Genomic DNA, 18,003 nt, shown 5'->3' with positions numbered 1-18,003 from the left:
GGTTGGACAGACGACCATACTCCTTGTCAGGACTCAATGACGGACCTTCTGATCCAACGCACACACATTAACCATTCACCCCCCTCCCCTTACTGATTAAGAGTACTATGATGATGAATTTAAAATCAAAAGGCATCTTTGACTCATGAACATAAACATGGTATATAAATTAAAAGGCTATCGGTTATTTACTTCAGCCTTTAGAGTGTCCACAGGATTTGTCAAAGTGATAAAGGGCCATAATCTCTTCATAGCATGACATTAAACACTGAATTTTAGTCCCCCACAAGATAGATTTTTCAAAGCAATTTCAAGGGCAATATGTCTGGCAGTATGTATCTGAATTTCGTTGCTTTTTCGTCTCACTTCTTAAACACTGATGGACAGACAGGTGTGACAACAATATACAACCACATTTCAGAGCAAGTGTATAATAAAAGTGGTACCTGGAGGGTTTGAGGGCCACATGCTATGTGTTGACATAGGATCACTCCACTGCATCTGTACAGGACGATGTGTCATCTGATCTTCATTGGGTAACTGGACAAATTCACCCCCAGGTTCGATCATTCTGGTCGCAACATTTTCCCATGTTTGTGGAAGTGGCCATGTATTACTCATTTTCTTCTGTTATCAAAGAAATTCACTTTATCAGCATTTAGTTGAAATGTACAGATTAGTAGCCAACAACATAAAATATTGTAATCAATAAAATAAAGCATTTAGAGACAGTTTCATCCCATCTTGAATTGGATGAAAAATTCTTGTGTAAGTTACACTTTATCCGCTCTGCAGTGTTGCAGTCTACCCAGTTGTGATTATGCAGCCAGTATCTGACTGCTGCCCTGAATGGCCATCTTAAAATTAAAAGGAGTCAAAAAACCAACAGTGAGGCTGATGCCCCCCCCCCCCACACCTTAATACCAAAATAAACACTTGCAGATTTATCTTTTTACTAATTACTAATTACATTTTTTACAATTCTGAAAGCAAATGATAATTGAGAGAATTGTGATGGTGAAGTCTGTTCATGTTCAAAAAAGAATAAATTAGCAGAGCTGTCATTGGCTGTTGCCCAACATTTTCCAATTTACTAATTTGTCACTATTCATGGGATTAAGAGAATTACTTGCCAGAACCTACAACTGATCGTGTTGATTCCTTTATGACTTACCTTATTATTTATAGCAGAATTATCTCCTTTGTCCTTTTCCTCATCACTACTATGGTCTCTAGAAATGTAACAAAGAAAAAAATGTAACATATTATTCACAGAAGACATTTCCAGGGCAAGCAGAAAAATGCTACGTCCACATTTTGCAAGAGATGGATAGAGAGTAAGCTAAAAAAAAACTTGATTTTTCATACAATCAGGTGCCATAATCCAAGAAGTTATAGTCTGAAATTCATGAATATCGAAAGGGACTGAAATCTTTGGGATATAAAGATATATTTTAAGTTTCATCAAAATCGGACAAAAATTGTTATTTCTAGAGGGTCCACAACCTTTGTATTACATACTTGTACACAATTTGCGTACAAGGAGCGGCCATTTTGTCAGGCTGTTTCATCAGGGGCCATAATCCAGGAAGTTATGGTCTGATATGTGCAAATATCCAAAGGACCTGAGATCTTTGAAATATAAATCAGACAATAATTGTAACCTCTAACATGTTCACAACCTTGGTATTACATACTTTTACACAATTTGCAGCCATTTGGACAGGCAGTTACGGTTCGATTTTTACGAAATTCGAAACTCAATCATCATTAAGGTGTAACAATGACTATAAACGATTTTTAAAATTGGATAAAAATTGTGACGTCTAGAGGGTCAACAGCCTATAAATTGTGATTTTTCCTACAATCAGGGGCCTTAATCCAGGAAGTTACTGCCCGTTATGCACGAACATCGAAAGGAACCAAGATCTTTGGGATATAAACACATGTTTTAAGTTTCATCAAAATTGGATAAAAATTGTGACCTCTAGATGGTCCAAAACTTGATGTTATACTTTAACACTATTTGAGTACCGTACAGGGAATGGTCATTTTGTTCAGTAGTTTCTGTCCGATTTTCACGAAATTCAAACTCAACCATGATATATTAAAAAGTTTTTTTTTTAAAATCAGATAACAAGCCAACAGTGAGGCTGATGTCCCTCCGTCGAAATCCCGAAATAAACACATGACACATATTAATTGATTGCACAGTGCAATCAAACTGATTATCAACGATACACAAGTTACATCACTCTCTATCAGATAGAATCAAAGTCAAAGAAATTGACTTGTGTATCTAGCATTAATTTCTTTCACATTCGTTTAATATCAAATCTTTGTTTAAAAAATTGTAACCAGCGGCTGCCAGGCAGGATACGCCCACATTTTCGAGAGATGGATAGAGAACAAGCTAACAAGAAAGTGATTTTTCCTACTATCAAGGGCCATAATTCAGGAAATTACAATTCAATATGCGCGAATATCGAAAGGAAATGAGATCTTTGTGTTATAAACTTATATTTCAAGTTTCAACAAAATCGGATAAAAATTGTGACCTCTATAGGGTCCACAACCTTGATATACCATATTTTTACGCTATTTGAGAACGAACCGCGGCCATTTGTCTGTCAATTTTGGGTTTATTTTCATGAAATTCGAATTCAGTCGTCCATAGGGTGTAACAGTGATATAATAATACAGTTTTTTAAATCAGATAAAAATTATGACCTCTATAGGGTCCACAAGCTAAAAATGCGATTTTTCGTACAATCAGGGGCCATAATTCAGAAAGTTGCGGTCCGATATGCGCGAATATCGAAAGGAACCGAAATCTTTGGGTTATAAACTTACATTTCAAGTTTCAACAAAATCAGATAACCAGCGGCTGCCAGGCAGGATACGCCCACATTTTCGAGAGATGAAAAGAGAACAAGCTAAGAAGAAAGTGATTTTTCCTACAATCAAGGGCCATAATTCAGGAAATTACAATTCAATATGCGCGAATATCGAAAAGAACCTCTATTTGAGAACGAACAGCGGCCATTTTGTCTGTCAATTTTGGGCCGATTTTCACGAAATTCGAAATCAGCCGTCCTTAGGGTGTAACGGTGATATAATAATACGTTTTTTTAAATCGGATAAAAATTGTGACCTTTATAGGGTCCACAAGCTAAAAACGTGATTTTTCGTACAATCAGGAGCCATAATTCAGGAAATTACGGTCCGATATGCGCGAATATCGAAAGGAACCGAGATCTTTGGGTTATAAACTTACATTTCAAGTTTCAACAAAATCAGTTAACCAGCGGCTGCCAGGCAGAATACGCCCACATTTTCGAGAGATGGATAAAGAACAAGCTAAAAAAAAGTGATTTTTCCTACAATCAAGGGCCATAATTCAGGAAATTACAATTCGATATGCCCAAATATCGAAAGGAATCGAAATCTTTGGGTTATAAATATACATTTCAAGTTTCAACAAAATCAGATAAAAATTGTGACCTCTATAGGGTCCACAACCTTGATATACCATATTTTTAAGCTATTTGAGAACGAGGGGTGGCCATTTTGTCTGTCAGTTTTGGCCGATTTTCACGAAATTCGAACTTAGTCGTCCTTAGGGTGTAACGGTGATATAAAAATACGTTCTTTTAAATCAGATCAAAATTATGACCTCTATAGGGTCCACAAGCTTAAAACGCGATTTTTAGTACAATCAGGGGCCATAATTCAGGAAGTTACGGTCCAATATGCGTGAATATCGAAAGGAACTGAGATCTTTGTGTTATAAACTTACATTTCAAGTTTCAACAAAATCGGATAAAAATTGTGACCTCTATAGGGTCCACAACCTTGATATACCATATTTTTACACTATTTGAGAACGAAGGGCGGCCATTTTGTCTGTCAGTTTTGGTCCGATTTTCACGAAATTCGAACTCAGTCATCCTTGGGGTGTAACGGTGATATAATAATACGGTTTTTTAAATCGGATAAAAATTATGACCTCTATAGGGTCCACAAGCTAAAAACTTGATTTTTCGTACAATCAGCAGCCATAATCCATGAAGTTACGATCCGATACATGCCAATATCGAAAGGAACCAAGGTCTTTGGGAGATAAACTTATATTTCAAGTTTCGTCAAAATCGGACTTGTCCACAAACAAATTGTGGACGGACAGGGGCGACGACAATATATGTCCGCATAAAAATGTGGGCGTATAAAAATGTAAAGAGTGTATATACAATATACAACCAACAGTAGCATTCTTAAAGGTGGTTTTGAGAGTCAAAACAGCATATAATATTGATGGGGAACTCTGAATATTGATCAGCTTCTTCTTTAGGGGGATACTTGATTGTCAGTCTGGACTGACGGAATTGCAATCGAGTAATGCTTAATTTCAGATGTCATGGTTGGTTGAGATACTTCCTTATGCAGTAGATGCATGCATTTTAGACCGAAATCCCTATGGACAAGCTAAACAAGTTTGATACTAACTCTGCTTAAAGTGGATTAGGTGGTTGGAATTTTGATACACTCCCTCCTTATGATTAGACAGGCAATCCCAGCAAGTTTGATAAAAAAAATCTAAACAACTCTTGGTCTGTACATGGTTTACTAGTATTTGGTGATAGGGGCAGTAATTCGGTGAAAAATCATTACATGATAATAAATTTCAACAGGATTACTCCTGTGGAGCATCCAAAATTTATCAACAGACTCAGTGATCAACATCCTGATCCCTTGGGCATGTTTTGGAAGGAACAGGGATAATAATTGAAAACCAAAACTTAAGTCAAATTTATTTCAGTGGAAACACAAAATTTATAAATTATTAACTAGTAGTAAGAAGAGGCACAACTACTATAATAATAGGCTGATGTCTGTACAGAGTTACGATATTTTAAACGGTCAAGGCATTCATCTTAAAGTGGAAATAGCAAATTTTTAAGTTATATTTTTAAAATTTATTAAAATAAAGCCTGAAAATAGATGGTATCCATAAACAGTCCTACCTTGTTAAAGAATAATCCTATTAATCCTATAATTCACTATTGCCAGCTGAGAAATTGGCAAAAATATCATTTTCCTCTTCATTTTCAAACGTTGAAAAAAGCTACTCCATGGTGGAGAATAGAAAACAAGGGAGGTAATTGGGAGGTAATTGTGTTATTATTTCCTGTGTAAATGAGTTGTAAGTGTGAGAATGACACCTATGATCGTATAATTGTGAGTTGATAACCTATTGAGCAAAAGACATAGAAATAATTACGTTTTGACTTTCTTAGAAAATTTGCAATTTCCGCTTTAAAACACCAACACAATAAGCAGGAAAAACATCTTACCGGTACTTAGAATCTAATGCTTGAACTAGATCTTGTCCTACAGCAAAAAACTGTTCACCACATGAATCATCATCACTTATATCACTTGAATCTTGAACACCAGACCAGCTACTGTTCATAGTATCAGATCTATAAAATATAAATCAAGAATAGGATACACACTGGCAGCTGGACTTAAGCAAAAAACAATAACAGACTTAGGTGGTTGTAAACATATCTTGAATTTAATAGAAAACCTGGTATAAGGAGTTACTACAATGCCAAATAATTTTGTCTTTACTCTACTAGCCCAACAACTAGTTTGAAAATAAATTCTCAAAAACTCTTGAGAAATTAGGAATTACAAGGTTTTGGTAATCGTACTAATACAGATATTATATGATATGTCCCTCTTTATAACCAGATAAACATTCCCAGCAAAAATTTCACCCAAAATATATCAAATATTCTGGCCTGTACAGTTTAAAAGGTCTAGGAGACAGGGGTAATAACTCCACATCTAATTGATATGATATACTTATGACTAGACCAACAATTTTGAAAAGAAAAAAAAATCCCTAGAACTCCATTTACAATACTTCTGAAGAGATGGGTAGACAAATGCACATGGTTAACGACAATCCAAATTATGAAATAAAATGTGGATGTTTAATTATTGCAAAAGCATGAGTGGCTTTATTTACTAAATCATCTTTCGATAATCTCTAGGTTGCATTAATTTAGTATAGATGTAATATCAAATAACTCACCCATGAGTATTACTAGCATTATTATATAACCAAGTATTATTCATGGTAGGTGTTAACCACTGAGAACCAGGCCCAGGCCATAGTTGATTAGTGGCGGGCACATATGGTGAACTTGATCTCAAGGGCACATGAAGGTCGTGAGAATATCGTCTGCTGAAGTTACTGCCCATGTTTATATTATTATTATCTATAAACGGACGTGGAATACCACAATTAACACCAGGTAAACTGCTCCTATGAAGTGGGGGGTTCCAGATATTTTTTTGCATTGACGGAAGATCAAGACTCCCCTCGCTCCGCCGATGCATTTGGAAATGGGGAGGCTTTAGTTCAATATGTGAATCTGACGCTGGACTTGGCATTCTGTATAATTGCGGAACTGTTAATTGAATCTGATTTTCAGGAATAGCCTGCATGGTATTATTGGAAGACTGGACACCTACTCCAGATAATAAATTTATAACACTGTCAATTTCTTCTTCAGAGGCAAGGTCGATTGGCACAGAACCTGAAAAATATACAACAAAAATTATTCCTCTAAGCTATTTTATGTTAATTAACAGATTTAACATGCAGAATTAACAATGTTAAAAATCTTGTCAAATGTGTCGAGATTAGATTAGAATGTCGACCAAGGGGAGGTTTTTCTCCCTCGCCTTAAAACATATATATGCACTAAGGACTAACAATCCATACATGCTATCCAAAAGAGTGTGAAAGATTCACATTTCGACCGCGGCCATGCTGTCATTGTGAACACTTATTTGGTGGATTTGATTAGTGTATATTCTGATGAATATGTTGCTAAAAGTAGATAACTTCTACATGTATCATCATTGGTTAATTTAACTGAAATGTAAAGTAGAACTCTCGCGAGAATAATTCTGAAAGAAATGGATTATATTTTGATGGAATTTTCGAGCGTTTAAGATTATATACTAAACAGCAAAAAAACGTCAGTAGGATTTCAAAATCAGAGAGGGACTTTAATCAAATCATTCTAGAAAACGACTTACTAAATGGATCAAAGCAATTTTTTGTGAACAGTATGTAAGTTGACACATTGACCAAGATTTTGAAACACCACAGGACCCACTCTCTGCTTCAAGCCAATTCCACCCCAAACTATTATGCCTGGACCTCCCCATGAGTCTCGTTCCATGACACATTGGTCAGAATAACGCTAGCCACGTCGACGCCATATTCCGGTCCTGCAATCTGCAGTTGATACGCAATACCGACTCGCATCTGTGAACAGAACAGATCTCCATTGCCTGTGTCGCCAGTTCTGGTGTTGTTGGGCAAACTATAGACGTTCAAGTCGATGGCGAGGATCGGTCCACGGTAAGGTCTACAGCAATGGATGTTCTCTCTGGTGAGATGTCGACGCACTGTATCGGTACTGATGGATCTTCCTTGTGTTCCCACTGTCTGACGTGCTGTCTCAAGATGCCTGTGGAAAGGGATTCTGCACGTGCTGTGGCACAACATAGCGGTCTTGTCGCCTTGTGGTAACCCTTGGTCTACAAGTTTGGGGGCGATCATCCGTGGTGTTGGTGGCCCGAAAGCGTTGCTGAAGACTATACATGGTCCGAACAATGACCTGGAAGTGATTGGCGACGGCTTGGGCAGTGTGGCCAGTGTCAAGTCTTCCAAGCGCCTGGTTCCTCTGAGCTGTCATGAGTCGTGGCATGTGGCTGACATAGTGTGAATGATTCAACCAGGTATGGGGGTGCATTTTATAGGGCTGGTCCCAGTGAACAGCATGTGCAGCATAAGTTACATAAAAATCATGGAGAACACATTACCATCTGACGCGTTTATGAGAACATTTCCTGGGTTCAATTCTGTGTTTGGGAAGGAGCCTTATTGCTCAGGTAAAGTTGGAGATGTGGTCACAAATATACAATAAAAACATTTGGCAAGTTTTATGCAATGAGTCTATTCAGAGTAACATACCAACCTTACGCTTCTTTTGCTGCTAAGTATATTTTGAATAGGGGTTATGTTTTTAAATAGAATGTATACACGCTATATATATTTAGAAATGTCAACAAGTAAGTCTATTGGAATACCCTAAGTAGTTTTAGATGATAGCAAAAGTTTGACTTGACCATATGACTACGACTATTATTTAGCAGACAATGTTCATTATCATTTATGTACATGTAACCAGGAATGACCCCTTACACACAGTTATTGATCTTCATTCTTCAGAACCATTTCCCATACATACAAATAATTACTCTGCTTAATTTTCTAAATCAATCTGGGAGAGTTTTTTTAAGAGAGCGATTTTTTCAGTTTTTTCATTCAGGGGAGCTTTTTTTCAGGTCTCCTCTAAAATAAAAAAATCAATGACTGAAGTTTGTAACTTAATGTAAAAAGAACTGAAACATTCTGTTGCTTTTCAGTAAACACCTACATGTATATTACCTTGATCGATTAATTAATCTATGTGACTTTCTTTTTTTTTAATCCTGAAAACATTTTGTGGTTTCTCCTTTGAGTCCTTTGTCAGACATTTTAATCCCCTTGATGTTGGATAAAGACATATACAAACTAGTCAAAGATGTCGAGCATGTGTACCTTTTTTTACTTTAGTTTTTTTTGGGTGGTAATTATAAATATTTTTCACAATGAATCACAATACAATATGCTTGGAGTTGGAAGCTTATTGACCCTATTGCCTAAAGCTGATAACGACTTTGGTGACCTAATTCTGGCCTTTGTTAACTTCAACTAAAACCATCCTGACGTCCAAAATTTTGAAACAGAAACCCTGATTTGATGTCAAATGTAATAACTCTACAACAGTGTTCACCCCGTCAATCAGCATACACGTCAATTGAGATAAAAAAAAATCTGCCGATTTTTGGAACAACAGCCTTTTCCTTGTGGCAATTCTTTTTCTTTTGCCCGTTTCAAATGCAAGATGCTGAATACTGATTGGATTCATCTTTATGAACAGTGAAAAATTCCAGCCAGTTTGGGAAAGAATGTCAGAACATCCTACTGTTCCACTCCGACTGGGCTAATGAAGAAGGCATTTGCCATACAGTGTGCTATGGGGGAAATTTAGTCCGGACAGCAACATTACAGCCTACTTTTATATCGAATTCCAACTGCCAAGGGTTCTCTTACGTGCATGCCAATGTGTACACCGGACCTCATTTTTTGGGGGGGCACATCCGAACAACTATACCTTGTCCCTTGCCAGGCCCTCCATCCTGCATCACTGACAAGGGGAACCATGCCGGATGAAATTTCTCGGTCAACACAGGGATCGAACACGTGGCTCCTTTAGATAAAGAGCTGGACATTCTCGCTAAAATAGTTCAAAGATCGATAATGCAAAATGAATATATTGAAAATTTCATTCTAATTACTTTATTGTGAGTGAAGTTTTGACTGTTTGAAGTTTTGACAATATGTGGCATAGATTGTTTATTATCGTAACAACAGCACATGTTATTCAATACTTAGCCTTGATTTGTCATTTTTAAATAAATCATTAAATTGTATTAGTGTTTTAATCCATTTAAATCTCTGCCATCCGATGTTCTAGAGATTTGATTATAGGCTTGTTATGTGAATAAATGTCTATATAATAATTTATATAACATTTGTAGCTAAAATAAAGACCTGCAATAGGCAGATTTAGCTCTTACATAATTCATCTTTAACTGTGGAGCTATTACATGTCTAGAGTAACAATTCTGCTGATAATTAATTATTAATTTCAATAGGGTTAATAATTATGACTACTGAAACAATTTCATCATGCTTGGAAAAATTCTCAAATACATGTTTTCAATGACAGGGGAAATACATGTAACTCTACTGAATGATTTATATGCAACTCTGGATCTCGAAGCTGAAGAAACACAGTAATTCTCAAAAAAAACTCTGAACATCACAGCTATTATAACTCGGACAGACTGATACCAAGGATGTTCGCATGTATGGCCACATTAGCATATGGGCTGATAAAAATGTACTGAGCAACTCATCGATATTAAAGTTCAGACAATCTATAAATACAATATTATAATGTAATTTATTAGTTTACTTACTATTTGTAGTATTAGGACTGGAAGATGAGAGAAAACTTGTATTATGAGCTTGAGCAGAAGTATCATCACATGTTATTATAGGTGGAGGAGGATTAGTTAAATTACCCTCTGCTACACCTCCACCACCATTATAATCAACTTTCTCTTCTTGAACATCAACATAGAAGGCACTTTGTTTATCTCTTGCTACAGACTTCTTCTCAAAGAAAGAGAAAAATGATGACTTCAAATTTCCAGGCGGTTGATGCTTTGGTGATTGGGATTTGGGTGTTTTGGGGTTGTGACTGTCTATTAAAACTGACTTTTCTTTTGAAGGACTATCAACACTATCCAGAGATTTTTGCTTGCACATGTCACCATCTTTCTTAGGATTGAGTCTGGATACAAGTGCAACAATCTTTTCATGGCAAAAATTATAGTAATTGTTCTGCATTTGAACAAACTGGAGAAGAATGTGAAAAAATGTCTGGAAAATAGAATGGAAATTCATTATCAAACAGCAAAATAAAAAGAACGTAGTTTAACAGGAAAGTTAAAATGAATGCTGCTCAATTGAGAAAAAAAAGGTTAAAGAGCTGCTGTCTAATCTTTAGATATTAGAGAAATTATTTGTGAAAAACATTGAAGTACCAGTATGTTAGTTACAAAGAGCAAATTTTAATAATACTCATACAGGTTTACGTTAAGTTGACCACCGCTAGAGGAATATTGCAATTTGTAGGTCTGTCCCTGTTTGAAGTGTCAAAATACATGTATTGTTAAATTCTTTGCTCATTTAGATTTTTTTTTCTTAGTAATTTCTAAAGTATTTTAATTTTTAAATAGACTAAACTTGTTCAGAAATTGCCAAGAAAAATGTATGATTTTAAAGTCAAATTTGCTGAAACAAGGGGCAATGAAAATAACAGATCACCATCTTTTTGAAAATTCTTAAATTTCCCAATGTTAATTTGTCAGGTTCATTTCATAGCTATTTTTACTGCCCATTTCAACAGTGTAATGGTAGTAACATTAACATATCTATAAAGAGTAAAACTCAATTTTATACTTTTATATCGCTTTAATAAATAAATGAAAATTAACGTCCTACTGTTCAGCACTTAAATGAATAAATGAAATGAAATCAGGTTTAATGTCCTATTCTTCTGCACTTTAATGAATAAAATTGGATCTCTAAATGAATTACTGATTTTATTTTCAAATACAATTGTTATTACTAACCTGAGCATAGATTTTAGAAAGGTCTTTACGATTCCCAGCATCTAAATGACTTTTCAATGTAAATAAAGCAGTCTCCATAGTTTTATATTGTTCAAATCCCTTCAATGTTTGTCGTGCCATAAAAATTTCATTGAAATTCTTGACACAGTCGTCTGCTACATGTTGGTATGGTGTGCCTTGCATAGCTTGAGCAATAGACTGCATAAGATGAGAACCAGCCCCATCAAACTGATGACTAAACAAGCTGAATGCTGACATGGCTTCATAACAGCCCTGTACATCACTGTTTAAAGAAGATTCTGTATTACTGACGTGAAAAACGGATTGTGACATGGTCAACTTAATCGGATGCTTCTTTAAGCCACAGGAACAACTCCAAAAGACATGCTATTATAATCAAAACTAGGTCTGTACATAACAAAAATATATACAGCCATAAAGTTATAAATTCTCTTCCCTTTTCTCCTGCTAATTCACATTTCCATATTAAAGAAATAAAGGATCTAATGTCATGAATTGTTCCACAAATCCATTATTCTCAGTCATATGAAGCTGTATGCCAGGAACTAATAACAATGGGTTGTCTTTTTCTTTTGAAAAGCTGCTTGGATGAGATTAGTCATTATTACAGAAATTATATTGTCTTTTGTCTGTCAGGTGCCTGTAAAGAAAAATAAAATGGTATTATATTATCAACAAAATATACTAATTCCAGTTTCACAATAAAACAAACAAAGCTAACACAAAATAATAAAAATTATGTTTTAATATCTATATAGAAATAAAGCACAAGACAGTAATAGTGTAATGGGTTTTCAGTAGATGGTTCACCTGTTTCATACAACCTGACAGATAATGATAACAGCTACTAAAACCAGCTTTTCAAAAAACTTCTAGCAGCACCAAACATTCAAGCACCAAATGTAATAAAGAGATATTGTTGTTTTCAAAAAGAACCAATATTTAGTTTTTAATAATAGCTTCCAAATAAACTTAAGACTCACCGACAAGTAATTATAGAAAATAAAAGCACTAAGCTCTCTTATATAGTAAAATATTTTGCACTAGTTTTCCAAATAACTCCTAACAAGTGGTTGCCATGCAAGATACACCCACATTTTGCAAGAGATGGACAGAGAACACGCTAAAAAAGCGATTTGCATACAATAAGGGGCCATAATCCTGGTTGTTACAGTCCGACATGCATCTATATCAAAAGGAACCAAGATCTTTGAGATATAAACATACATTTTAAGTTTCATCAAAATCGTGACCACTAGAGATTCCACAACCTTGGTATTATATGCTTTAACACTATTTGCATAAAGATTAGAGGATATTGTGACAGGATGTTTTGGTCTGATTTTCACAACAGTGTAACGGTGATATATACATGTACAGGTATGACTGCTTTTTAAAATTAAATACAAATTGTGAGCGCCAGAGGATTCATAAGCTAAAAACGTGATTTTCCATACAATCAGGGGCCATAATCAAGTTACAGTCCAATAATCAGATAAAAATTTGGGCCTCTAGAGGGTCTACACCCTTGGTATTACATACTTTTACACTATTTATATACAGGGAGCGGCCATTTTGTAGGACAGTTTCTGTCCAATTTTCACGAAATTCAAACTTGCGTTTTGCGTTCAATCAGGGGCCATAATCCATGAAGTTATGGTCCGATATGCAAGGATGCCAAAAGGAACTGAGATTTTTTGGGATAAACCTATATTTTGAGTTGTGTCAAAATCAGATAAAAATTGTGACCTGTAGAGTGTCCACAAACAAAATGTGAACAACATCCTGGGGTGAAGACAATATACGTTCACATGAAGATGTGGGTCAATAAAAACCAATAACAAGTGTTTGACTGACTCTTACCAACCAACAAACATCAAAATATTAAATATATAGAGCACATCTATTTTCATAATACAAGCCTTTAAACTGTCTAGATATTTTAATAGTAGATGTACTGTGTTGATTTAAATCACACTATCGATCCTGCAGCTAATAAACTAAACATGTAATATACTTTTGTTTAAATTTCAATAGTGTTCTTCCTTAAGGTCAATGATCAATCCTTGCAAAGTTGACAAAATATCTGTGATATTACATAGGCATTAAGAGCTGTCAGCAAAAGTTATTCCATGAAGGTGAACTGTTTGACACTTGACAAGGGTGACAACACCAAAATGTAAGGTATATAAAAATGTAAATGTATATTATTTACAACAGCCCGAGAAGTTCTGGATATTACCGGTTACTTAGAAATTAACCAAGAATCTGATTCAAGGCTCATAAATGAAAATAGTACATACAGAATCAGATAACATTTAGCTACAGCATGGAACTCATCCATATAGATTACATGTAATCTGGTCAAAGGTGAAAATAGATTCATCAACCACTAGTAATTTAATAATGCCACACAACTCTAACATCGCTTTTGCAGTTTAGCTTCACCCTAGTTTAAATAGGTTGTATCAATAATAGACGAACATTAAACTAATACTACAAATACTGACACAGATGCCTTAATCTAAATATGTTACTGTAGTGACAAAATCACTTGTCACACTATGATCAAACAATTCCACTGCTAACACTTAAAATGAAATTTGCATTAATATAAAAATAATATTTATCTACTAAAACATATGCCCACAGCAGCTAAGTTGTCCCTAAAGGTTGTCAACTGTATTTTCTTTTGTACTTAAAGTAAAGGGAGTATTACAAGACATGAAAACCTAAAGCACAATAAACCACTAAGTAATTATAAGGAATAATTTAAATTTGATAGGCATCTAGTTCTTCCTAGAGCTACATAATAAAAAAAACATGCACCAATAACCAGATGATAACTAAAGCTGTTCAAGTTATAAGAAATCACTAAAAATTAATATGCTTTTTAATCTTATGAAGAATAACAATTAAATTTCAAATTAATTGGATGTTAACCCTAGTTGGATGGACAATATACGACAACATTTCAATCTGGGAGTGTAAAAATCGTAAAACACACTGCCATTATGTATGTTGGCTAAATTACAGAAATATCATGGTGAAGGCAATACATTTTACAGTACTTTGTAGTTTTATCACAAATAACAAAACCCTATCATAGTAATAGCCAATATATTTATAGATATATAATTTAGTTTACATTAAGGTAGAATAAATCATATATAATCCCAGACTGATAGTGTACATGTATGCACCTGAAACTAGTTTAATTTCTTACCAAATATAGAAGCCTATACAATAATACTACAAATAGAAGAATGATATATGTACATGTCAATAACATTGTTTAACTTTTTAGAAGGAAATCATATTATAAATATATAAAGTAAGATTTGGGATTGTTTTAATATTAAATTTTAACTAGATATCCTTAACTTTATCATGTGCTAAAAGCATATAAATATACCTAAAAAAATATTGCCTAATTTTTGTTTTATTTAAGTACACATTATGTTCAGTTCAAATGGAGAAGAAAAGATTGGCTACTAAAGCCATGAAGCATCTAATAAAATGAAATAGGTTTTAACAACCATCCTACAGCTAAATATACGGCATGCAGCAAGACCGAAATTAGTATGCATGGGACCCCTGGCTAAAAAGTGTCCCTTCACACTTACCCAAATGCAATTTGTATGTCAGTATGGTAGATAGGTAGGTTTATTTGGCACAAACATAGACAAAATAATAAATTTATAGGCCTATTTATTTATGGTACAAAATTGTTTTTAGAACTAATTTGGGGACCCCTTTAATATTGGGGGCCCCCAAGGGGAAAATCTGCCTGGACATTGAATTCCATTTGTCAAGGGTTCTTTTATGTGCTTGCCAACGTGCACACAAGAAAACTGGACACTGTTCCTAATCAGGCCCGCTATCCTACCCCACTGACAAGAGAAAACCATGCTTAATAATCCTGTGGAATTTTCTCGTCCCATACCTTACGCAACCAAGCATTTGTCAAGGGTTCTTTTATGTGCTTGCCAACGTGCACACAAGAAAACTGGACACTGTTCCTAATCAGGCCCGCTATCCTACCCCACTGACAAGAGAAAACCTTGCTTAATAATCCTGTGGAATTTTCTCGTCCAATACCTTACGCAACCAAGCATTTGTCAAGGGTTCTTTTATGTGCTTGCCAACGTGCACACAAGAAAACTGGACACTGTTCCTAATCAGGCCCGCTATCCTACCCCACTGACAAGAGAAAACCTTGCTTAATAATCCTGTGGAATTTTCTCGTCCAATACCTTACGCAACCAAGCATACACGCACCAGCTGTTCCATCGATTGCTTTCACTGTTTTTGTAAAACAAGTTTATTATGTGGATTGTGTAATTGTATGAATGTTGTGTTCATATTTTCATTATTTCGTCATCTAGTTTTTTTCTCAGATCAATACATTTCAGTGAAGTTCTTAATAAATCAGGAATATTTCTAAAATAAGTATAGTCTGAATATACATAAAATAGAAATACAACCAATATAATAGGACAACCTAAATTTAAAAATATTTTTATATAGTTGTAATGGAAGTTTGCAAACAACAGCTGTTAAAACATTACAACAACATATAAGGTGACACTGATATAAAATGTTTATATCTGTTTGTTAGTAATTCAATTCATTTAAAGGATATACAAATTTCATGATTTCTACAATGATCAACCAGCAGCTGCCAGGCAGGATACGCCCACATTTTGCAAGAGATGGATAGAGAACAAGCTAAAAACAAACAGGATTTTTTGTACAATCAGGGGCAATAATCCAGAAAGTTATGGTCTGAAATGCGCAAATATCAAAAGGGTTTGGGATATAAAGATATGTTTGAAGTTTCATCAGAATCGGATAAAAATTGTGACCTCTAGAGGGTCGACAACCTTTGTATTGCATAGTTTTACACAATTTGCGTACAAAGAGTGGTCATTTTGTTGCGCAATTTCATTTCGATTTTCCCAAAATTCGAATTCAACCTTCATTATGGTGGAATGGTGAAATATTTAAACGGTTTTTAAAATCGGAAAAAAAAATTGTGACCTCTAGAGAATCTGCAAGCTAAAAATGCCATTTTTCAAACAATCAGGGGCCATAATGCAGGAAGTTAAGTTCGGGTAACCGCGATTATTCACACATTTTTTTAAATCAGATAAAAATTGTGACCACAAGCTAAAAACGTGATTTTTCGTACAATCAGGGGCCATAATTCAGGAAGTTACGATCCGATATGTGTGAAAATCGAAAGAAACCAAATCGGGTGAAAATTGTGACATCTGGAGAGTTCACAACCTTGATATACCATATTTTTACACTATTAGAGTACAAGGGGCGGCCATTTTGTACGGCAATTTTGGTCTGATTTTCACAAAATTCGAACTCAACCATCATTAGGGGGTAACGGTGATATATTCAAACGTTTTTTTAAATCGGATAAAAATTGTGACCTCTAGAGGGACCACAAGCTAAAAACGCAAATTTTCGTACAGTCAAGGGCCATAATTCAGGAAGTTATGATCCGATATGCGCAAATATCGAAAGGAACCAAGATTTTTGGGTTATTATGTATTTCAAGTTTCATCAAAATCGGATCAAAATTGTGAGCTGCAGAGGGTCCACAACCTTGATATACCATATTTTTACACTGATTGCGTTCGAGGGGCGGCCATGAAGTTACGGTCCGATACATGCCAATATCGAAAGGAACTGAGATGAGAGTGTCCACAAACAATTGTGGCGGACATCCGGACGGACAGGGGCGACGACAATATACGTCCACATGAAAATGTGGGCGTATAAAAACTACTATTGGTACATGTATACATTATGTATGCATTACATCAAATGAGCTAACCAATTTTAATTTAGTTTAATATAAAGTAGAGGATTAGGTTTACCTGATGTTCTACTGATAGAGATGTAATAAGCTACATAGACAGTAAAATTTTCGTTTTGAAAGATGGAGTTTGCTGATTTTAATCACAAAATTTGTTTTATATCTTGACATTGGTGCTATCTCTGTTTCTTAAAATTTAAACTTCTATACACCATGAAGTCCCATCATAAAACAAAAGACATCAACACATCAGCGTTAAATAGATAACACCATTATTTTGTGGTAAATTAAAGACTTTAAAAAGGTCTAGTCATTTTAAAGCAACACAAACATAATTGAGTTATGGGATATGACTATTTGTAAGACATATTTTCCCATAAGTCAGCTTCCAAACAACAAAGCAACATGAAATATTTAAGATGTTTAAAACATTCACTCATGAATGACCTGTAAATGCGGATTAGTGGGCGCATAATTGTTTGTCAATGCCTACTAGTCAAACATCTTAATTGCTGCCGGGAATTAACCTGCCCATTTAGGTGGTGTGGGGGCCTAAAGGGAGCCCATTTTCACTTTTAATCATACTTTGGTAGGGATGGACAATTTTGATAATATTTAATATATAGGTAATACTGAGTCGAAAAAAAAATCAGCCATCCCTCTCAATGTATGATTATATCTGAGGGTGGGGCCTATTACATAATCATCACTGAGGACACTTCCGGTCAGTGTAAAATTGCTGTCAT

General features: G+C 35.0%; 1 protein-coding gene across 3 annotated transcripts in view; it reads right to left on the bottom strand.

Moving 5' to 3' along the window:
- LOC126816362 (uncharacterized) overlaps positions 1 to 18,003 on the bottom strand; it is a 30,490-nt gene that overhangs the window by 10,076 nt on the left and 2,411 nt on the right. For 2 of the 3 annotated variants that reach the window (XM_050542804.2, XM_050542807.2), the window contains exons 2-7: positions 11,401 to 12,061; positions 10,180 to 10,645; positions 6,104 to 6,611; positions 5,355 to 5,483; positions 1,175 to 1,232; positions 447 to 627 (exon numbers count right to left, since the gene is read on the bottom strand). In XM_050542804.2, the coding sequence (XP_050398761.1) occupies positions 447 to 627; positions 1,175 to 1,232; positions 5,355 to 5,483; positions 6,104 to 6,611; positions 10,180 to 10,645; positions 11,401 to 11,733 (1,675 nt within the window). In that variant the 5' untranslated portion in view covers positions 11,734 to 12,061. Of the gene's footprint in view, positions 1 to 446; positions 628 to 1,174; positions 1,233 to 5,354; positions 5,484 to 6,103; positions 6,612 to 10,179; positions 10,646 to 11,400; positions 12,062 to 17,318; positions 17,386 to 18,003 lie in introns of those variants that run through there. The other variant, XM_050542806.1, reaches the window with a different exon arrangement.

The sequence above is a fragment of the Patella vulgata genome, chromosome 3 (assembly GCF_932274485.2).
Source record: "Patella vulgata chromosome 3, xgPatVulg1.2, whole genome shotgun sequence".
In the NCBI taxonomy this organism is placed as follows: domain Eukaryota; kingdom Metazoa; phylum Mollusca; class Gastropoda; family Patellidae; genus Patella; species Patella vulgata.
Note: the sequence above shows the minus strand (reverse complement) of the source record. Positions and strands in the feature narration are given on the sequence as shown.